Below are 24167 nucleotides of genomic sequence, written 5' to 3' on the forward strand. Positions count from 1 at the left end.
CGACTCCCTCTGCATCTGGAGATGCGGGCTAGGATCACAACGAAGATTCAGACAGAGAGTATAGCCCGCCTAGGCCTACTCAGGCGGAGCAGCAGGAGATGGAGCGTCGTCAATTGATTGGCGATGCAACAAAGATGATGCTCAATTTTGTCAAGGACCCGAAGATGGCAAAATATATGAACCAGACCTCTTTGGAAGAGGTACAGATGGAGTGGCAAAGAACCACAACACCACTCCCGAAACCCGCTCTCAAGAAACCTTCTGCCTCCAAGAAATATACGGAGAAGGAACTACAGAACGTGGTTGATGCACGGATTGCTCAGCTTTTCGACGTGCAAAAGAAAGGCAAAAAGCACGGCAAAAAGCAGAAGAAAGGCACTGACTTCCCGGGATATTTGGGTCGTCGGTCGACATTTGACCAGGCAAAGAAATAGAAGAAGCGTGTTCAATTTGAAGGGGTACCCGGTTCTTCTTCTTTTTCTTCTTCCAGATAAACCATGGGAAAGTATTGCTATGGATTTTATCTTTGATCTTCCGAGAACGTAGACAGGAAATGATGGTATTTGGACCAGCATTTGCAGATTCAGCAAGCAGGCTCATTTTATTTGTGTCAGGAAGAAGATAAAGCCAGATCAAATGGCACGCTTGTTTATGAGCAATATTTTCAAGTATCATGCCATGCCACAGTCGATTGTTAGCGACTGTGATCCACGTATGACAAGTTTGTTCTCGAGAGGCTTGTTTGAGAATATGGGCACCACGCTCAAATTCTCTTCGTCATTCATCCTCAAACAGATGGGCAGTCAGAAGAGGCAAATTCTACTGTCCTAGATTTGCTAAAGTGCTACGTGTTAGAGCATAAAGGAAAGTGGGAGCATTATTTGCCATTGGTGGAGTATGCATACAATAATACAGTGCATTCATCAGCTGGCAAGGCACCTTTTGAGATAGTTGAAGGTGGCAAGAAAGTTCCTCCCATACTGCATACAAAGGACAAGATATTTGAAGCAGATAAGTATGTTCAGGACATGGATGAAATGTACAAGAAGGTCAAAGTGGCCTTAGAAAAGACTCAGGCAAAGCAAAAGAAAGCAGCTGTTCGTCACCGTCGTGAAGTGGTATTTTCACTTGGTGATTGGGTGCTTCTACGCTTTGAAAAGGCAAGGTTAAAGAAGATGAAGGGCAAGGAAAGACTGTTTCGAAAGCTCAGTATGCGTTACTATGGGCCTTTTCAAGTGTGCGACATAATCAGTGATGTTACATATAGGCTGAAATTTCCTGACAGTTTGAGGATTCACAATACGTTTCATGCGAGTCTTCTCAGACCCTATGTGGGTGATGTGCCAGAGGATATGTCAGCTGAAGATCAGCCGGAAGTCGAGGAACTTGACGAGATCTTGGTCCTGGAACAGATTTTGGCACATAAAGAAAGAAAAGTGAAAGGCAAGGTTGCTAGGCGTTACTTGGTAAAGTTCAGAAACTATCCACCAATGGATGCTAAGTGGATGGAAGAAGGTGAACTTGCAGAATCACCAACTGTGTTATTACTTTACCTTGAAGCCTTTGATTTGCAACCTAGCTTGACCCCTTGAGTTTCAAAGCTACATGGATTGTCAGTGTGACAATGGCTTCTGAAAGAAATGATGTACATGGTATTTAAAGTGAGCTCAAATGAAATACCTGTTACATGAATCTTAGAGCTGTACAGATTGTCAGTTTGGCAATTGCTCTTATGGATTGTCCAAAAGTTTCGTTAGTGCTATAGAAGTGAGTATTTCTTGTCAGTTTGTCAAGGATACAGTAGTTGCTTCTATTAAAGGGTACATGTGTAACTGCATTCTTAAACTGTCGGTTTGGGTATGCTCGAAAGTGTTACTGGGCCCAACGTGTACTATAAGACAGTGGCAAAATGTGTCCCTACCATTTTGTAATTGGAAAGTTATTGACTCAAAGCAATGGCAGAGTGCGAAGCTACCACTATGTCATTGGGACAGGGTTCACACGCAGGCAATACATGTGTCGACGAGGTATTGAATACACCAGGGTTGACAATGAGCATGTATGTGTCGTACATATGTCGACAGGTGTTGAATACATCAGTGTTGATTGTGAGCATGTACGACATAGATGCAAACGAGGACGTTTGAGATTTCAAGAGGGGGGTATGTCACCAGCGTGTGACTACTATCTATCCTTTTTGTTGATTTCTTTCTTATTATTTATTGACTTTCACTTTTTGGAAACACCCCTCGGGAAATCTAACTGCCCTGCATTGCATAGCTAGTGTGGAGCTGTCAAGAGGGAGTCCAGGCGCGAGGGCAAGAGAGCACTAAGGTTGGACAAGGACTATGGTTAGCCAAAGGGGGGTCATTGACTAGCCAAAGTGGAATCCTTTGCTACAGAGGCTACATTTCAATTCTGGGTGTGGCTGCAGTGTACAAAGGGGGTCATATGACCTAGAAAGATACAATGGAAGCATCTCCTAAAATTTAGGGAACTGCTATTTTGGGACGTGAAATGTGTCCGCATCATTACCTCTGGAATGACAAGGGGAACATTTTATTACTCTGTCGTGAAGTCAACCGAGCAACCGGTCGGGAGATTTTTAGGCGGCAACCCCGAAATGGGAAATAGCTTGTAAATGTGCCAAGTGGCAAATTTCTGTGCACTTTCCTCATGCAAGAAGAAGTGGCGCTGAATTTATAGCTGGGAGGCTCATTTTGCAAGTTTCTGTCACAAGTTAAGAGCTATGGAGTGCTTCCTTTCCTTCCTATGTACAGTGCGGTGCCAGGAGTGATGCCCTGCACGCTACGCACTGCCCTCTCTCTCCCCTATGGCAGTATGTTATGCCCCTCTAGTGGGCTTTTCAATTGACCAATGTACAATTGTGTGGGTTCATGCGCGATTGCCGAGGCAAGAGCCTCTTGCACAGGTACTGGATTAGCTAGAGGCTAATCCCCCGCAGGTAGTACAGGTGAATTCGGAGAGGTTTCACGCCAGAAATCTCGTCCGATTCAAAGGGCAAGTAGCCCTACAGGTGCGGGAGCTCGAGGACTTGCTACGGATGCGACCGGCACGCGAAACGGAGCCCGAAACAGTAAATTACAGCCTGCTGTGTATTTTTGCAGGTTTAGGGTTTTGACCCTAAACGGTCCCTAATACCCCCAGGAGGTTCGGGGACGCGAGGGGACCGCTGTATAGGTGATCTGGCGCATTTTCAGGGCTGAAAACAGTGAATTCAGCGTGTTGCAGATTCTCGCCTGGTTTTGCAAAGTGCGTGTATGCGACGGGAAAGTCATTCAATGCGTGGGAATACTGATTGTGAAGGGTCCTAGTACAATTATGTTGCCAAAATCGGGCCGGAACAGTTGAAATTCAGCCAAGCTTGTGCGGGGCAGCTTGTAGGGAACCACAACGTTTATTCCCTCTTTTAAACAATAAAGAAATACCGAAAGGGGCGCCTAAGTTAGGGGCGAATCTAGTGTCGGTCTACTCATACAAGTGCAATCTAGCAGCCTGTATCCCTCTCCCCTTTGTTGTGTCTTGAAAGTACAGGTAAAGTGGGCGACAAATTAAATGGGTGAAAGCAAATAAGGTTTAAGTCTAAGGTCTACCGTCCTTTTTGAAAGTACAGGCCGGTTTCAGAGGTCGCCCCGGTAATCTGTTTGACGTGGGAGCAGAAGGTTGCTGTAAGGATGTCGAGGCTCGCTCAGGAAATGTATTGAACGTATGCCCTGTTTGAAAACATTCGAAGCATCGGTCTTCTTCCAACAAGGTGTCTCGTTGACGGTGTGTCAGACGAGGCTGTTGAGGTTGGTTTTCACGGGATTCCTGAGAATTTGCTCGTTGTTGCCGGGAGTTCTGGTTAGTGGCCGTAGGTTCTTCTGTGGTAAACTCCAACTTTCCCTTCATGAGCTTGTAGCCAACTGCGGCATGGTCCATAAGCTCTTGCACAGTAGAGACTTGCTTGGAGAGACAATATTCCTGCAATGGTGATAGTAGTTCAATGGTGTAGCGCTCGCACTGGTCCTCCAAGGAAATTAACTTAAAGGAGGACACCGGAAGGTACACGTTGAGAAAGCTTTGGTTATAGTTGTCCATGGTTTCGGTGGCAAGCATCCCACTCTGCCAAAATCCGGAATTCAAACATCAAAGTCATGTAACTACATGCAAAAACTGTCTTCAAAGCTTGCCAGGTCCTTGGAGCATGCGGTTGTGTCGCGATTGAACTCCACCATTGCATAGCATTATCTTTAAGAAATCCCGCTGCTCGAGAAATCTTGGATTCTTCTGTATAGTTCCCCAAAGCATAGATGTTGTCGAATTGCTGTAGGAACTGTAATGCTTTCTTGCGATCTTTCACCTCGGAAAAAGTGAAAATTTGACTGTCGTGCCGCCATCTTTGAAATCTTTGGGTTGGTTAGGCGCATATCCCGGGTATGGATAATAAGGGTATCCATATGGGCTCCAACCATTGTAGCCTGGTGGCGGTGGTGGTGGTGGAGGTGGGGGCAATGGCGATTGCACTGGATCAAGGTCAGATGGCTGCACCATATTCCTAAAGACTCCCCTGATCGGAACAGACGACTGAGAAGGTTGCCGATTGGAAGCTCTCGTACTTTCTGGTGCTGGAGGAGCTGGTAGGGCATCAGAGGGGGTAACGTGTAGTTCAAAAATTGTTGAAAACTTTGCAGCATCGGAAGATTCTGCTGAGGATGCCGCGAAAGAATGTCGTGAAGCTTGTCGAGCAGAAACCGCAAATATTTTGCTGAATCCATGAATTCCATGTCTTGGGTTCTTTATGGCTTATGCCCTGTAAGACAGAGCGATGAAGACGGGAGCGCGCCCGATGCGTGATGAAGTAAGGATGGGAGTGACTAGTAAGTCCTTGGTCCAAAAGCTTTTGGTCCAAAAGCAATGCCAAAAACCTGCTAGTGTAAATCACGGAATTCCGTACAACTGCCACGTCAGCAGTCAGCGCAATTTCCGGGGTTTTTCGTACAGTTGCCACGTCATCAGTTGCTACGCAAGTCTTTCAGTGTGTGTGTGGGTCCTGCTTTATTCTAATCCTTTATGTCACTTAGGCCCCATCAGACGGGGTCCCATAAGTTGGTAGGACTTCTTCTTCTGTTGCTTGTTCTTCTTAGTGTTTGGGCCCCTCGACCGTGATCTGAAGGTTGGCTCTCGTCTTTACTGACTTGACACGTTAGGAGTTTGTGACACTCCATCATCATGTGCGTTATCAACCTTGTTTTGCGCGACAACTCACCGCGTTTTGCGTGCCAAATCTGCGGTTTTGCAGCCAGCTTTCAGCCCTTGATTCCTCTCACATCGCGAGCGCAAATCAGCCCCAGATCTACCCGTTGGTGGTCATCAGCAACCCCTCATCAAGACGGATTGTAAGGTGCATCAAATGAACCCGGAGGTGCTTCAACTTGAAGAGTTATCGCGGCGACATTCCCCATTGAGTCAGTGGAGTCGTATTGCACATGTGAACATTCCATTTACGCAATTGAAAGCAGATGTCACATCGGCGATCGTGTGGGGTGCCCTTGAGAGGGTTGGTTGAGACCCCATCGGGTGTCTCTCTCTCTCTCTCTCTCATTCTCTATCTAAAAGGAACCATCATTCGTGCTAAGCACCACACATTCAAGCAAGGAAAGAAGTTAAGATTTGTGACGTGTAATGTTTAGATCTTGTCACTGTTTCAATTCCGTTGCACCTGACACTGCTCTGCATCTCTCGTGGATAGAATGCCAAAGAGTTAGCCCTTAGTACATAATTAAAGGCCCTTGGCCATCCAAAAGCAGTTACATGAAAAGTAGTAGGTTCTAAAAGCATCTGGTTCAAAAGCTAAGTGTTGAACATGCCCAAAGATGCGGGCGTAATTTGTGGAAGACCGTACAATTGCCACGTGAGGTTGTTTGCGCAGCTCGCGGGTGTCTGTACAACAGCCACGTCATCAGCAGTTTATGCATGTTGGAAGTGTGTGGGTGCGCTCTATTTACTTTAGGCCCCATCGATCGGGGTTCCATAAGTTGTTGGGGGTTAGGATTTAAATTTTAACCCATGTTAATAATTGGGCCACTCGATACGAACTTGTAAGTTGGTGAGGACGTTTTCTGCTTCCTTTTTTTATTAGGGTTTAGGCCCCTCGGCCGGAATGAGCAGGTTGGCTAGGGTTTGGCTCAAGGAGGTCCTAACCTTGTGGGTCTTTAGTGGCTTGACACATTGTTGGGAAACAAGCAAACTGGAACACCTCTATAGCAGTGTCACCCAATAGCGTTGAAAGACACAAGATCAGCACCACAAACAGTATCAAAAGAACCTCAACGAAACCACAACTCAAAGACAAGTGATCTCTTGGGAATTTACCAGCACACGCCCACCCAAAAGACCACCATGAAAATCAGGAAGCACTTACCCTGGCGTGGATTTACAGCACACGCCTACCAATGCACTTGAGAGAAAGAGATTCCACCTTCACCAAATAACTCTTCAAAAACACAATTTTGAAGTGTACACACATCTCCAAACAAGAGAGCTTCCACAAGCTACCATACACCAAACTGCCTGTAAGATGCCATATCCTGTGCGTTGTGGGAAATAGATTGTATCTCCCAAACCACAACTCCAAAAGGGATGCTTTCAAGCCTCAAAATTTCTCTACATTTTCTACAACAAAAGCTCTGAAGACCACAAATTTCAATTCTATGTACCTCTATGTGCAAAATTGGCGCGAACAGCGAGCTGCCATGGCCCGACTACATGTAGGAAGGCTGTCGAGGGCAAAAAGCTGCATCCAAAAGCATCAAGAAGCCACAACGACCCAAAACCTGCAAATTTCTGATATTTGACTGAACTTTTTTGAGTTTGTACATGAGTTTTAGTTATATACAAGTCTCCCTTCAAAAAACTCACTTACGGGCAGCCCGACAGCTGCCACTATACTAGTGACTTGCCTTGCATGTACATGTGCTTGCTAAAGCAAGCTAAAAACCCCACCAAAATAAAGTCCACACATACTTTTGACATCGGGCGTCATGTTCGTATGTAAAAATTTACAAAAAACGGGGTGCCAGAAATGCACGCAACAACGTTAACAATTTGTGACATCTCCCCCTCGTGAAATAAGAGTAATCATCCGCGATTATATCTACACATTGTTCAAGTTAGATAAAAAATATCCAAGGGTCATTCTGAGGGTCGGAGGATCATTCATTTTTCTCATTTGATATCGGAGCTCTTCATATTCTGGCGTAGCAATCTCTGATGAACACTCCTCTTGCAAATAACAAAGAAGGTTTGGGCCATAAGATATTCAACGACTGCTTATCACTCCTTCTGCAAAGAACCTAAAAAGGTCCGCGCCATGAGATATAGAGGCCTTATACAACCAAACGCTCCCAAGACTGCATCATGCGTTGCTTGGAGGTTCCAAGAGTACAAGTAAACGTCTCCCAGACCACAACCTATTTTCTCTTCAATACTCTTCCTGAGAAAGCCTGAGCCATGAGACAATAGTCTCAGACAAGTTCTCAAGCAAAATTTCAAGCAAATGGTTCTCCTCCTTGCAAAAGAGTGGATGTCCAACTCCATGCTCCAAATGCTTCCAGTATTACCTATTGTTTTCCAAATTCACCCAAAACATAATTTTGACCCATGCTGCGAAACCCTAATTTACTGCTGAAAACCCGAAACTTTCAAAATTGCTGGAATCAAATTCTACTCGCGCCAATGCGTAGGGATCATGGAGAGGATCAACTTTGACTTCTGTTGCATATCCAAATTCTCAACCATGGAAGAGATTTTGAGAGGTCTCTGCAACGCAGAAAAGCGTTTAAAAGCATGGTTTTAGAGCTTTTAGGGGAAAAACGAACTTCTGCTACTTCATCTCCTCCTCCTCTTGTTGTTTCTTCTTCATCCAACTCAATAGGTTCCATTTGTAGGTTTATGTAGGTCCGGTTTGCTTTTTTTTTTTTGGTAGATTTTGGAAGCGCCATCTTATTGTGTTTGCTCCTGATGGACCGGTATGCTTTCAGAAAAGCAGTGTCCTGAAGCTCTAGTATCAATGTAATAGGACGGGCACCACATGCCAACTGAAAGAATAGACGGAGACGTTTAGCACTTCAAACAACTGAGCAAAAAGAAAGAGACTTCACATGAGACGCGAATTGGTGTAGTTCCACCTCCAGAGTACACTGGCCCCAAACTGTGGTGCCCCTTTAGGTATTTCTTTATATTGCTTCAACGAGGTACAACACTTGTGGCTTTGCTCTGCATCTCTCGCAGGTAGAATGCCAGAGAGTGAGCCCTTGGCCATCCAAAAGCAGTTACATGAAAAGCAATAGGTTCTAAAAGCATTTGGTTCAAAAGGCAAGCGCTGAAATCTGCCCAAAGCTGCCAACGTAATTTGTTGAAGACTGTACAACTGCCACGTCAGCATGTTAGCTCAACTCGCGGGCATCTATATAGCAAGACACACCATCAACTGTTTACACCTTTTGGAAATGTGTGTGTGTGTGCTTGATTTACTTTAGGCCCTATCGACCGGGGTTCCATAAGTTGTTGGGGGTTAGGATTAAAATTCTAACTCATTTTAATAATTGGGCCACTCGGCACAAACTTGTAAGTTGGTGAGGACTTCTTTTGCTTGGGGCAACCCTCCAGCGCGGATCTTAAGAGCGTTCTTTTCTTGGAGCCTTTGTTCTTGAAGATCCATCATCACATATGTCTCTACTTTGACAAGTGTCACTGAGTGAGCTTGGGTCACCTTTGCCTCGATTTCCTTCACCTTGCTGGAGGCGAGTGTCACGAAGACGTGGCAATTGCTAACCTTAGTTGTTGGTTTCTTTACAATGATTTTTGTTTGATTTTTGAGACCTCTTTTTGAAGTGAAAATGGTCGGACATTGTATGGCCAATGTGAACGGTAGTTTCACCCGCAAACGAGACATATGAGCGATCCGCGAGAGGGTAAGATCATCCCCAAGAAAGATGCCCGTCTCTTTAAGAGTTGGTCTTTTCTTCAAGGACTTCTTCGCTTCCATGGAGGGAAAACGGAGGATGAGTGTTCTTTCTTTTGAGGTTTCCCCACTGCTTCCATTTTTCTTTATGTTGCCCACTCTCCAGGCTCTTGTGTGCGTCGGCTCATGAACCCCCATCAAGGCCATGAGTTCTTTTACCTCTTCGTCCACATTGCCTTTGTCTTTAAGACCGCAAATTCTCACATATAAAGCGTGCACCCGTCTTCTTTGCTCCTCCTCTAGTGTCTGATTAATGATAGTGGGTGTGGACGTGGACGTTATCTCCTTGCCTTTTCCTTTCTTGGCCACCTTGATCCATTTCTCGGCTTCATCCGCCTTCTGTTGAGTTTTGGTAAGAACATCCGCCCAAGAAGTCATCTCTTTGTGTTGCTCTTCTCCCTCTGTGATGGCCCGCACTTGCTCCTTGATCGTGTTGATTTCTTCGATTACTGAGGTTTACAGTTCGCCCTCTTCCAGTGTGTTTCTTGATCGTGCTTCGGCGAGATCTTTCTTGAGTGACGCAATCTCTTCGTCTTGATTCGTCACTGGGTCTTCCGTGTATTTATCTTGCTCTCTTGGATCAGCAGGCGTCCTTCGAGCATTTTTATTGTGCCCAAGAGATTGCGGTTCATCTTGGTAATGGTCTCCGTCATTTCCTCTTTGCACTTTTGGATGGCATCCTCTAGGGGGTCGGCTTTATCGTCCAGCTTCCTCGTGCTTGATCGCCGTTCGAAAAAGAGCCACTAAGCGCACGTGTGCATCCACACTAGCAGCGGGCGTGGTAGCTGGGCGAGTGGGGGAACGCGAGGAGGTATGGCAGGGGAGGCCATTTTTCTTTATGTTGCCCACTCTCCAGGCTCTTGTGTGCGTCGGCTCATGAACCCCCATCAAGGCCATGAGTTCTTTTACCTCTTCGTCCACATTGCCTTTGTCTTTAAGACCGCAAATTCTCACATATAAAGTGCACACCCGTCTTCTTTGCCGTTGGGGGAGGGCGGGGGGGGCCGAGCCGAGGGTGTGATAGGCGGGGGGGGGACCAGGCTGCAGAGGGCAGCACAGTAGGCGAAGGATAAATGGAAAAAATGAAAACGCGATAAGAGCATGAGAGGCAAAAGATAAATGAAAAATGAAAGTGGAAAATGAAAAACGAAAATGAAAACGTGATAGAGCAGGGGCAGCGGGGGGGGGAAACACCACGCGGGGCGGGAAAGAGAGAGACTTACCTGCCCGAACGGGAGAGAGAGAGAGAGAGAGAGAGAGAGAGAGAGAGAGAGAGAGAGAGAGAGAGAGAGAGAGAGAGAGAGAGAGAGGTGTTTAGGCATCATAGTGTTCTCAGCATGCAATGATGTTATCAGTCACAACAAAGCAGAATTGACATGCTGTTTTGTAAATCATCCTTGACCTCATGATATGAATGCCTTAGAATGCAGGTTTCTATCAAGTTTCCAGTTTCCCCTCTTTGTGATCTTTGGTGCTTGGTTGTGGATGTTGTATCACACGTTGGGAAGCTACAAAATAATGTCAATGGGGGAAAGATCATTGTTTCTGCATCAGACAGGTAGTGCTTGCATTATGTGATGCTTAGCTGCCAGCTGTTAACTCTTTCAGTCCAAATTTTAAAACAACAATCTAACATTCTGATTTTCTATGTGCGGCAAGACAGTGTTGTGGCTCAAGTTATGACATTGGAACATCCAGATTATCAAATTGAAAGGCACCTCGCAGAAAATCATGGCAAAGAGGTTTCTTCAAATGCTTTATGCATTGGTATCTTTGAGCCCATGATGGGAGAAAAATTTCCTGTGAGTGAGTCTTTCCACCCCCACTTCTTTGCAACACCCACGCACACAGCGCGTGCGCGTGCACGCACGCACGCACACACAAGAAAGGAGAATGTTATACACGTAATGAAGAACAAAATAGATGGTAAGTTTTAATTTGCAGTTAGTTTTGATTGTTGTGTTTTGTAGAGTACAAACTATAGTGTGATTATAATTCACCTGAGGTGCTACATACTGGAAACACATCTCTGTTTTTCTATCTCATATCCTTTCTTTCTTTCTCTACGATGCACAGTACATCTGTATTAGAAGGTGCACAAATAGAGGTAGATATCTTTTACATTAACATATGCTTTTTCTCAGCGGAGCGATTGGCGTTACTTTCCTTTATGGTGACATTGTAACATTTGCAAGCATAGCGCAGGATTTAGAACCAGCTCCTTGTTTCATTAGATTGTCGTGCATTGTCTTAACCACCTGTTGTAGTACATGTGCTGTATTTCTTTATATTACTTCAACAGGGTACAACTTTGTGGCTTTGCTCTGCTTCTCCACGGTGTAGAATGCAAGAGAGAGAGAGCCCACAATTTGTATTTAAAGGCCCTTGGCCATCCAAAAGCAGTTTACATGAAAATCAATAGTTCTAAAAGCATATGGTCCAAAAGCAAGCGCCTAGAGGGCTTTCCGTATAACGTTACCACGGCATCATTAGCCAACGCAAATCACGGGTTGTCCGTACAACATGCCACGCCGTCAATTTTTATGCAATTTGGGTAGTTGTGTGTGTTTGCTTTATTTTCAAGGGTTTAGGCCCCTCAGCGGGTTCCATAAGTTGTTGGGGGTTAGGATTTTCATTTGGGCTACTCGGCGATGATTTGCAAGTTGGTTAATCCTTCTTCTTCTTCTTCTTCTTCTTCCGCTTTTGCTAGGGTTTAGGCCCCTCGACCCAGAGGGTTAGGGCTCCCTAGCCCTAACCCTAGCCAACCTGCAGATTCCGGCCGAGGGGCCTAAAACGTAGTAGAAGCAAAAGAAGAAGAAGTCCTCACCAACTTATAGATCCTCATCGAGTGGCGCAATTATTAAATTGGGTTAGGATTAGAATCCTAACCCGGCGATGGGGCCTAAAATAAAGCGCGCACACACACACACGCACACTATAATTGCATAGAGGGGTGATGATGTGGCAATTGTACGAACGTCCACGTTTTGCGATGACATGCCGATGTGGCAACTTTACGGATTTCCGTGATTTACATTGGCAGCTCCTAGCGCTAGCTTTTGGGGCTTGATGCTTTTCATGTAAATTGCTTTTGGACGGCGAAGGTCCTTCAAATATTTACAGAGCTCTCACTCTTTGGCATTCTACCCACCGGAGATGTAGAGCAGTGCCGCCAGTGTTGTACTGTGTTGAATCAATATAAAGAGATACCGAAAGGGGCGCCACAGTTTGGGGCCAGTGCAATGTGGGATGGAACTCTGTCACTATGTGTCTCTTGTGAAGTGTCTTTCTCAGTTCACAAAAAACATGCTTTTGACGCTGTTCTGTGTTGCAGAGTCCTCTAAAAATCTCTTCAATGGTTAAGAATTTGGATATGCAACAGAAGTCAAAGTTGATCCTCTCAAGGAGCCCTAGGCATTGACACGAGCAGATTTTGATTCCGACAATTTTGAAAAATTGGGATTTTCAACAGTAAATTAGGGTTTTTGCAGCATGGTTCAAAACTACGTATTGGGTGCTTTTTGTAGACAACAAGCAATGCTGGAAGCATTTGGGAGCATAGAGCTGGAGATTCAATCTTTTGCAATGAGGTGAACCATTTGCTTGAAATTTTGCTTGAGAAATCGTTTGAAAATACTGTCTAGAATTTGTTTGAAATGGATTTTATGTGGTTGGACCTTGTTTTGGTACCGATTTGAGATTGCTTGATTCTGGTTTTGATACTAGTTTCAATGTTCACTTTGTGATACTCATGGCTTGAGCTTTCTTGGGAGGAGTATTCAAGAGGAAATTGTGATTGTAAACTTGTGTTTTACGCATGGCTCGGGTTTTTGCGAGAGGAGTATTGAAGAGAACAATTGACTGCTGATAAGTCTGAATATCTCATGGTCCGGGCCTTGTTGGTAGGGGAATATTCAACAGGAGATAGTGAGTGAAAAGACGTGCTTTACTCATGGTCCGGACCCTGTCGGTTATTTGTGGGAGGTGTAACAGGAAGGCATCACGTGCCAACGGAAAAGAATAGGCGGAACAAACTTGTAAGCACTTCAATAACAATTGAACTAAAAGAGAGATGCACGACACACGAGACACATAGTTTCACCCCAAGAGAGCACTGACCCCAAACCTTGGCGCCCCTTTTGGTATTTCTTTATATTGCTTCAATTGAGTACACAAGAGGTTGCTCTGCTCCTGCAAAGATGTCAGAGAAGAGAGTGATGAGTTCGTTGATGCGGAAGCGTACTCCCTAATCACCAATGATTAGTGTTAGGCTATAGAGGGTGAAGCCTTAGCTTAACCATGGTGTTAGGGTTAGGGTTAGGGTTAGAGAGATGGTGATTAGGGTTAGGTTATGCCAAAAGCAAGAGTAGAGAGAGAGAGAGAGAGAGAGTATAGACACAATGATAGGACTCAAAATGTAATTGGTTAATTAGAAAATACCTCTATATGGGCTTGGTGCTTTACAATCATTGGCTAGAGAGGTTGCACCCTCTTGCTATTGGACCATCTCATCATTTATCCTTCCTAGGTGGCTAGAGGGCTTTCCCACATGGTGCCCCAAGTTGGGCCTACCCTTACAATCGCCCCCTTTAGCCAAACTTGGGGTTTTACAAAGACTTCATGCGTTTTTTGGTTCATGGATTCATGTCATGGTGTACTCCTAGGCTAACATGATTCATCTACTTGATACATCATGGCGGTTCAATTTGATTCATCACCATGGTTCAGTGTCCCATGATACATCATAGTGGTTCTCAATTGGATTCATCACTATGGTTCACAAGTGAGACTTAGTAGGTTCACTAGTAGTCCTAGGTAGTACATAAAAATTAATCATTCATTTTTTTGTGTGAAGGGGTAATCATGTGTATCCCCTCCAAAAATTGTCTTCATGTCTTTGTTGTCGTAGTTGTCATTTTGTTGGCTTCATTGGTTGTCGTCTTCATGCTGTCGTTTGTCATCTTCATGTTGATGGCGATCTTCATTGGTCCTTTGTGTTGATGGTGCAACAGTCTTGGCCAATGTAATAATGCACACATATATAGCAAGTGCAGTGCTCGTGTGTGTGCAAGTCACGGGCGGTCTTACCACAAAAGGTGTCTCTGGGCGGTATCTGTAAACCCGTGCACATGTGTGTAAAGTGCCTTTATGCATGTATGTGGCATACATAGTAGTTGTGTGCAAATGAGCTCTCAAAATTTTGATACACATTAACGCTTTGCCACGGCTCTCTGCAAAAGACTAGAAAATGAGCTTCAATCTTTGGGGCTTGCTCGGGGGACTGCTTGGATGGCAAGGGTTTGTAGCAGGCTCATTTAAAACAAAGGCAAGCACTGGAGTCGTCCTTTGCCTAATGGGTGTTGAGTAGCACATGTGCAGGCCGTTTGCAGGGAATCGGACCTGAATTTGCAAGGTTGTGTGATGTGATGCACCAGCAAGTGATTGGGCTGGATTTGACTTGTTGATTTGAGCTTAGAGTTCATTGAGAGGCGTTGTGTGGTCGACCACTTTTGACTTCCTTTTCTCCAAATAATAGGAGTCTCCCACATTCTGAAACGCCAATACACATCTGAGGGTCATTTTGAGGGACGTTTTGAGAGGCATTTAGTTTTCTCATTCCAGATCGGAGCTCTTGATAATTCCGGCGTAGCAAAATTAGCGCTACATCACACCCAGACCGTGTTAATCTGTAATGGGTGTCTCGATGCACTAAAATTGTATACCTAGGCAATCTCACCCAACTTGGAATATTCAGTGATTGGCACATCACAACACAAATGCTCACATATGCATGTTACAAGACACAATGAACAGCGCCGCTCAACACTACTGTAGCCTGCGTCGCTTGGAGGTTTGAAGCATACAACTAAATGCTCTCCAGACACCCGGTCTGCGTCGTTTAGAGGTTTTCTAGCATACAACAAAACACTCCCCAGACACCTTGTCTACGTCGTTCTGAGGTTTCATACATTATCAGACATCACTCCAACCTAGATTAAATCACAAATCAGTGAAACTAGTATTAAAACCAGAGTCAAACAATTCTCAAATCGACACCAAGACAGGTTAAAAATAGATACCATCCATTTCAAACAGTACTTTCTCAAACAAAGTTCAAGAAGTATTTAAATACAAAGCAATTTGAAAGTTCATTTGGGTTTTTGTTTCGACAGCTGAACTTTGAGGAGGACCGGCTTGTCCTTCTGTCACAAAGTGATGACGTGGCTGCCCGCTCTGCAGAAACCCTCACCCTAACCCTAACCTTAAAAGCTGAAACCCAAACCCTAAAAATCTGAACCCTAACCCTAAAAATCTGCAAACCCTGATGACGTGGCGGCCTGTACGGCAGGGCCGAAAATCACGCGGAGGATGACGTGGCAGGGCTGTACGGACTCCATTGCTTTTCACGGCGGGATTTACGGCAGAGGAGAAAGCTGGGCAGATTTGCTTTAATCTATGCAAAAGCATAGGCAGCTTTTGGGCCACGCAAATCCAGCAAGAGAGAGAGAGAACTTTATGAACTGCTTTATTTTACTGAATAAGGCTAGAGAGTGAGAGCTTTTAATTTTCAGTTTTTTGGACAGCTTTTAAAAGAAGCTTTTGGGGCTCTGCTTTGGCATCCCTCGTATCTTTAAATATGTGGGTAGGCCACTCACAACTCAGAGCATCTGGACGTAGAGTCTGAGTGTGAGCGATTGCCCGCACTCTTGTACTTTGAACTCAGATTAATACAAAAAGAAATACCGAAAGGGGCGCCAGTCTTTGGGGCCAATATCTCTAGGCACGGAACTCCGCCGGGCCAGTGTTGAATCAATTATGAACTGTGAACTGTTTTGAAGTGCTTATTTGGTGCTGTCGTGGTAGATTCTTGACTTGGAGTGTCCATTGGTATCAGAGCACGGCCGATTTCTCTTTTACGGGAAATCCGATCCCAATTTTTTTTTTCGCGGCACCTTTGGCTTCACGCAAGGATCAGTCGACTCCCTCTGCATCCGGAGATGCGGCAAGGGATCACAACGAAGATTCTGGCAAGGAGTATGGCCCGCCTCGGCCTACTCAGGCGGAACGTCGAGAGATGGAGCGTCGTCAATTGATCGGCGATGCAACAAAGATGATGCTCAATTTTGCGAAGGACCCAAAATTTGCAAAATGTATAAGCGAGACTTCTTTTCAGGAAGTGCATGCGCAGTGGCAGAAAACCGCAACACCACCCTCAAAACCTGCTCTCAAGAAACCTTCTGCTCACAAGAAATATTCAGAAAATGAATTAAAAAAGGTGGTTGATGCACGGATTGCTTAGCTTTTTGACGCGCAAAACAAAGCTAAAAAGCACGGCAAAAACCAGAAGAAAGGCACTGACTTCCTAGGTTATTTGGGTCGCCAGTCGACATTTGAAAAGGCAAAGAAACAGAAGAAGCGTGTTCGATTTGAAGAAGTACCCAGTTCTTCTTCTTCTTCTTCTTCTTTTGACAGTTCTTCTAGCTCATCTGACTCGAGCGAAGAAGAACGCAAAGGCAGCAAGAAACAACGCTTCGGAAAGGCAAGAAAAAGGCAAAGAAGTCTAAATCTCGCCCAGTGAGTGACAGTTCTACAGAGGACTCGTCTACAGACAGTTCAGACTCTGACGACAACAACTTTTATGCAAAGAAGAAGAATTTTTATAAAGCCAAGCAATATGACTTTTTGGGAGATAAAAGCAAGAAGGTCTAAGACTTTAAGGAAGGTGGACAATCGATTAAATTTGACATGTTTTCAGGATATAGAGATGCGTCGAAGGCTTTGTCTTTTGTACAACAGTTTGACATTGCTTTCGCAGGAGGACTCTACTTAGAGCACTCTAAGATTTGGAGAGCTGCCTCTTACTTTAAGGGGAATGCTCGAACTTGGTGGTCCACACTTCTTTTAAACAAGACTGCGTCAGTTAAATGGCTGATATTTAAGAAGCTTTTTATTTCTTCTTGGATGACTCAAGAGTATGAACTCGATATATGAGCTGCTTGGAACCATCTTCGGATGACCAAGAAGGATACAGTGGACGCTTATTGCGAGAGATTCTGGAGCTCTTTTCTACCCGCCTCTTCATTCAAAAGATCTCCTTCAGAGAACAGATTGAGCGGTTTACCTTGGGTCTACCTACAGAGATCTGAGGTCATTGCTTGGAACAGAAGTCAGCTTCTATTCAGGAGTTGATGAGTCATGCGAAACGGGGTTTTGCCATTCACTCAGAAAAGAAGGATGCACGACCCAAGCTTACTCCTCAGGAGAGAGCTCGCTTCATCAAAGAGAGGAAGTGCTTCGGATGCGGGGAACCTGGACATATCTCCGCGAAGTGCCCTAAAAAGGCACAAAAAGGACAACATGACAAGGACGACAAAAGGCCTGAGAGTTCGAGAGCAGCTAATGAACGTGGAAGAAAAGGCAAGATGAAAACATGACGGGTTTCAGATTGTGTGGGTACCGATTCCAACACAATGGACAAGAGTACAGAACTTTGCCGAGCTTAGGGCAAAGTGAAAGACTAAGAGGCCCTGATCTTCTTTGATGGAGGAGCCAAGGCCAACTTTATTTCACAGGAATTTGCGGCACGGCTCGAGATCACTCCCGATAGGATGGGACCACTTGCGAAGACTGTTCTAGCGGCACCCGGCAGGGACGTAGCCATAACACCTGTCATTGGCAAACGTCGGTTGCATTGTCAGGGGTATTTGGGGCATGAGGACTTTTACATAATGCCTTTGGAAGGTTGTGATGTTCTCTTAGGAATTCCCTGGTACCACAAGAACAACGCGGTGGTCGACTATCGGGCGAGGAAAGTGACTTTGACTACAGAGAAAGGCAGAACCATTGTACTTAACTTAAGGGCGAGTCTGTCCCTATTGTATCGGCTTCGGCCATTTCTAAATTAATGAAATCTAGTCTGTTTGTTTACTCGATCTTTATGAAAGAGTTGAGTGATGAGGATAGGACAATAATGTCTAAACTTGATAAAGAACGCCAAGATTTTCTCCACTCTCACGCCGATTGCTTCTCAGAGGGCCTACCAGGCGAGTTACCACCTGCTCGTCCTGAAGATCGTATCATTGATATGATACCTGGAAGCACACCACCGAACCGGCCACCTTACCGTGTGAGCCGAGCACAGAACGAAGAGATTATGAACCAAGTGAAAGACCTCTTGGAAAAGGGTCTTGTCCAGCCTAGTACTTCACCGTATTGCTCTCCAGTGTTGTTAGCTCTCAACAAAATCACCATCAAGAACAGATTTCCGATTCCTAGGATCGATGATATACTCGACAGCATACAGGGATCCTCGTGCTTTAGCAGGATTGATTTAAAGAGTGGTTATCATCAGATCAAAATCGCGTCGAGAGACGTCTACCAAACAGCATTTCGGACGACTTTTGGGTTATTTAAGTTTTTGGTGATGCCTTTTGACTTAAACAATGCTCCTGCGACCTTTAACCGGATGATGGACAAGATTTTTCGAGAGTACGGGCTATTTGTTGGCACTTTCTTTGATTATATCATTGTTTTCTCCAAGAATGAGATAGAACATAGAGATCATCTACTTCAGGTCTTTCATGAATTACGAGATCACAAGTTAGTGATTAATGCAAAGAAAAGTGAATTTTTCCTCCCAAAGATACACTTTTTGGGACACATTGTGTCAGCAGAGCAGGAGTGCAAATGGATCCGGCCAAGATAGAGACTATCCGTGATTGGCCCGATTTGAAGAATATCCATGAAGTTAGAAGCTTCTTGGGACTGTGTTCGTACTACAGGCGGTTCATTCAAAAGTTTGGAGAGGTTGCTTCCCCTTTGCATATCTTAGACACAGAAAGGAGTCCCTTTCTCGTGGGGACCCACAGATGTGACTGCCGTTTAGACTTTGAAAGAGAAATTGACTACGGGACCAGTTTTAACTCTGCCGGACTTGCAGAAGTCTTTTGAAGTATATTGTGATGCTTGTGGTCGTAGTCTGGTTGCGGTCTTAATGCAAGAAGACCATGTCACTGCTGACGAGAGCCGATTGTTCTCAAGGCCGGAAATGACAGCACAGATCTATGAGAAAGAGCTTTTGGCGGTTATCCATGCTCTTACTCAGTGGCGGCACTACCTACTTGGAGCGGATTTTACTATCTTTACAGACCATCAGAGTTTGCGCTACTTCTTGTCACAGAAGCAGCTATCGGAAAAGCATATGCGGTGGGCGAACATCTTGTCATAGTTTCACTTTAGAATTGTCCATGTTCAGGGTCAGAAGAATGTGGTGGCAGATGCTTTGTCTCGAAAGCCGTTGGTTCTGGCTATTTCCGCGATACATCATAGGAGCTTCGAGGATATGGTCGACCAGTATGCCACTGATCCAGATTTTGCAGACGTTTTCACACGGATAGGGGATGGGGAGACAGTAGCGGGATATTCCATTTGGGATGGCTACTTGATGAGAAAAACCATTTTGTGTGTTATAGAGCTCTTGAGGGAAAAGGTTATAACTGAATGCCACTGTCCACCTTTTACGGGTCATCACGGCATCGCTACCACCATGAAAGGGGTAGAGAGATACTTCTTTTGGCCGAGACTCAAGAAGGATGTGGAAGAGTTTGTGCGCAGTTGCTTGGTATGCCAGAAGGTAAAGTTTGACATGGATAAAGCACACGGATCGTTACAGCCTTTACCCATACGCACCCACCCCGGGGAAAGTATTGCAATGGATTTCATTTTTGATCTCCCGAGGACACAGAGTGGTCACGATGGTATCTGGACTGTTATTGACAGATTTAGCAAGCATGCTCATTTCATTCCAGTGAAGAGAACAATCAAGCCGGATCACTTAGTGAGATTGTTTGTGGCCCAAATCTTCAGATTACATGGCATGCCTGAGACTATTGTCTCCAACAAGGACCCCAGATTTACGAGTTTGTTTTGGAAGGCAATTTGGGAGAACATTGGCATGCGGTTGCTGTTCTCGTCATCGTTCCACCCGCAGACTGACGGGCAATCTGAGATTGCCAATTCAGTGGTTTTAGATTTATCGAAGTCTTATATCTCGGATCAGAAGACTCAATGGGAAAAGTATCTACCTTTGGTGGAATTTGCCTCTAATAACACGCTACACTCTTCGACGGGGAAGGCGCCATTTGAGATTGTTGAAGGTGCTGCGAAGGTTCCACCCTTACTAAGCACGAAAGATAAGATTTTTGAAGCGGATGAGTATACGCGCGACTTAGACACAGCTTTTGCCAAGGTCGGCGAGGCTTTGCAGAAATCTCAAGAACGACAGAAAAAGGCAGCGGATCCATCGTCGCGATTTGAAATTGAAGGAAGATGATTGGGTGCTCTTACGTTTTGAGAAGGCATGCCTGAGAAAGTAGAAGGGAAAGGAGAGGCTTTTTTTAAAGCTTAGTATGCTATACTACGGACCTTTTCAGATCTCTGAAAAGATCAATGATGTCTCCTTCCGACTGAAACTGCCTGACACTTGGAGGATTCACAATGCATTCCATGTGAGTCTCTTGAAACCTTTTAAAGGTGATGTGCCTGATGAGCAACCCGAAGTGGAAGAAAACGAGGAGATCCTTGTTCCTGAACAGATTCTGGCACATAAGGACACAAAGAATAAAGGTAAAGTCCGAATGCGGTTCTTGGTTAAGTTCAAGAACTATCCTGCATTGGATGCGAAGTGGATGGCGGAGGAGGACCTAGTGGATACTCCTCAGATTGTGAAACTTTACCTCGAAGCAATTGGTTTAGCATAGTTTACTCCAAATGGAACCTAGAATTCAGCTTGGTCGGAGATTTGCTGCAGTGGGATGCACAAGAGGGGAGTTGTCACGTGACACATCCAACCCTATGTGTCCGTGGACAAGCTAAGCATGATTGGGGTTCAGTCAGTCCAGTCAGTCTAGATTTAGAAGTGATCTGGCACTTTTGTGAGTCTGTTCGCAGATCGTGCATGTCCAGACACTTAGTGTAGATGCATATCCTCTGGTTGCACACAACATGATCATAAGCATTCCCATCAGAATTCATCAGAATCCTTCAGGGAAATTTTCCAGTGCATTTAGCCTATTTTTCCTATTTTTGACATTTTTCACTTATTATTTTTAAGTGACTTTTGTTGGAAAGTAGGTAGGGCAAATTGAGTAAGTTTGTTTATAAGCAAACCTAGACTAGCACTAATTAGTGGAAGAGGCAACAGGAGCCAAGCTCAGCAGGCAACTTCTCAAGCAACTTAGCAAGACCTTGGCGGTTCTCCCCTCCAAGCAAGACTCAGCACCTAGCGTTTTGCATCATCAAGCATCATCGCCCTAGATCAGCATCAGCCTGGCGTTTTCCTTTAGGAGGATTATCGCCACACCTACCCCAACATCTAGCGTTTTGAAGACCTGTAGCCCTAGCGTTTTTGGAGACTCTGGCGATTGCAGTTTTCAGTAGGTACAACCTCAGCCATGCAGCGTTTCAGCAATGACGCACCCGCAGATTCAGCCCTAAAAGAGTAGCAGATTCAGCCCGAAAAGATCATCAGTTTTCAGCCCTACAGTAGATACAGATTTTCAGCCCTAAAGACCCGCAAAATAAGCATTTTCCTTAGCGTTTTCGGCAACAACAGATTTCAGCCCATAGCGTTTTTGGACAGCAGATAAAAGATTGCAGATTTCAGCCCTGAGGTTGGTCTCGCCATCACCGTCGTCGACACTGACATAGCCTAGACTTGCATCAGTCACATGCATTCAGTTTGTACCAGTTTTGCAATCATAAGTAGACCACTCTCACCGACGAGAGTGGAGCCTTTGTAGGAGGGTTTTACAACGTTTCTGGTGTCGTATCTCTCTTCTCTCTCTATCTCTCAGTCTCATACACTTGCACGCACAGTGTCCATTCACTTTGTTTGTGATCATATCTCTCAGTAAGAACGGAAGGCTCTACCTTCCATAAGAACAAAAGGAACCTTGAGCACAGTTCGGAGCACTCATCTTGAGCAAAGCGCAAACATTCATTCCGCTGCACCTAATAGGAGTTACTCCGCTCCTTTGTCAACAGATGCCTTGATTTTTGTATATTAAAGTCACTCATGTCTCTTTGAGCTTCAAGGATACTGAGAGCTGACAGTATTCTGCTGTATGACTTTATGAAATGGAATTCTTGAATATGAAATTGATTTGTTTTTGACTTGTTTTTAAGTGCATGAACTGATAGACGAAATGACTGCAGCATTTTGGTCTAATTGATCCTCAATAGACATGGTTGCAATAGGGGTTAGTCAATCGGACATCTATTAGGTCTCGATTGGACCTAGATGTGATTGCTAGCTACATTGCTGATAAATCATGGTCTAAGATCCGAATGAATGTTGAATGTCATGTGATGTCCTGTGATGTTTAGTGATGTCCTGTGATGTCGTGTGATGTGACTGTCGATTGGTACATGTGCTAGATGTGTGTTCCTAGTACGTAGGTACTAACAGTCAGTGTCTGCTAAGACGGTTTATGGTCTCTGTCTGTTTTGCAGGCGTAATCGAGGGCGATTACAATGCTTTCAAGAGGGGGGTATGTCACAAAGTGATGACGTGGTTGCCCGCTTTGTAGAAATCCTAACTCTACCCTAACCCTAACCCTAAATCTAAAAATCTGTAACCCTTACTCTAACCCTAACCCTAACCCTAACCCTAAAAATCTGCAAACCTTAATTTTGGCATGATGACGTGGTTGCTTGCACGGCAGGGCCGAAAATTGCGCGGAGGATGACGTGGCAGGGCTGTACGGACTCCAACGCTTTTTACGGCGGGATTTACGGAGAGAAAGCTGGGCAGATTTGCTTTAATTTATGCAAAAGCATAGGCAGCTTTTGGGCCGCGCAAATCCAGCAAGAGAGAGAGAGAACTTTATGAATTGCTTTATTTTACTAAATAAGGCTAGAGAGTGAGAGCTTTTAATTTTTAGTTTTTTGGACAGCTTTTAAAAGAAGCTTTTGGGGCTCTGCTTTTGGCATCCCTTGTATCTTTAAATACGTGGGTAGGCCACTCACAACTCAGAGCATCTGGACGCAGAGTCTGAGTGTGAGCGCTTGCCTGCACTCTTGTACTTTGAACTCAGATTAATACAAAAAGAAATACCGAAAGGGGCGCCAGTCTTTGGGGCCAATATCTCTAGGCACGGATCTCCGCGGGGCGAGTGTTGAATCAATTGTAAACTGTGAACTGTTTTGAAGTGGCTATTTGGTGCTGTCGTGGTAGATTCTTGACTTGGAGTGTTCAAGTCTGTAGCACCTTCTGTATCAAAGTGATCGTACGGTTGCAGATCTAAAGTTTTGCGTCATTCTTGTCATGCCAGGGCATGCCCAAGAGAGCGTCGCAATTGCCCAACTTCAAATCCGCTTTCCCTTGCCCTCAAGTTCGCCACCCTATGAATCATCCATTTGCTTGAGGAATTTGGGATGGATGAAGTTCTTGGTAGCTCTGGGCTCAAAGAAGATTAGGGATTTCAAGCCGGTGATTTTGCCATAGGCTCGGCACAATTCATTTGAACTTTCAAGATTAATTTCATAAATATAGGGTACAATGGCAGGTCTAACTCTCTTAGGCGGAGGTTCTCAAGCGGGTCTACATGTCGTCGGATCGGGAGGTTGCTCTCAAGACGTTGAGGGTCTTTGAGGACAAGAATTAAAAGTATGCTCTGTTTGAAAACATTCAAAGCATCGACCTTCTCATTGGCGCTATGTCAAACGAGGCCTTTGAGGTTGATCCTCGAGAAGAGTTGTTACATAATGTAATTGTGGAAGATTACTCTTCTTTCAAAAAGGGGGGATGTCACAAATTGCTGACGTGTCAAGCCTCTAAAGACCAAGAGGGTTAGGGCTCCTCAGCCTAACCCTAGCGAACTTGCAGATCCCGGTCGAGGGGCCTAAACTCTAGTAGAAGCAGCAGCAGAAGAAGAAGTTCTCACCCTACCCCCAAACAACTTATGGTACCTCCATTCGACGGGGCCTAAATAAAGCAGGACGCACACACGCGTGCGCGTGCATACACACACATCTTGTGTAGAACATGATGACGACGGACGTGGTTGTTGTACGGACACTCGAAAAATTGCACTGGCTGATGTGGCAAATTGTACGGATTTTTGGGAATTGCGCTATTGAC

At 44.9% G+C, this 24167-nt stretch overlaps 1 protein-coding gene across 1 annotated transcript in view; it reads left to right on the plus strand.

Moving 5' to 3' along the window:
- Nucleotides 1-24167, plus strand: part of LOC147425916 (uncharacterized) — a 92171-nt gene that overhangs the window by 46514 nt on the left and 21490 nt on the right. The window contains exons 4-5 of the mRNA XM_086498058.1: nt 10456-10583; nt 10689-10827. Coding sequence (XP_086354184.1) covers nt 10456-10583; nt 10689-10827 — 267 coding nt within the window. The remainder of the gene's footprint in view (nt 1-10455; nt 10584-10688; nt 10828-24167) is intronic.

The sequence above is a fragment of the Adiantum capillus-veneris genome, chromosome 24, assembly GCF_014529385.1.
Source record: "Adiantum capillus-veneris isolate H3 chromosome 24, ASM1452938v2, whole genome shotgun sequence".
In the NCBI taxonomy this organism is placed as follows: Eukaryota; Viridiplantae; Streptophyta; class Polypodiopsida; order Polypodiales; family Pteridaceae; genus Adiantum; species Adiantum capillus-veneris.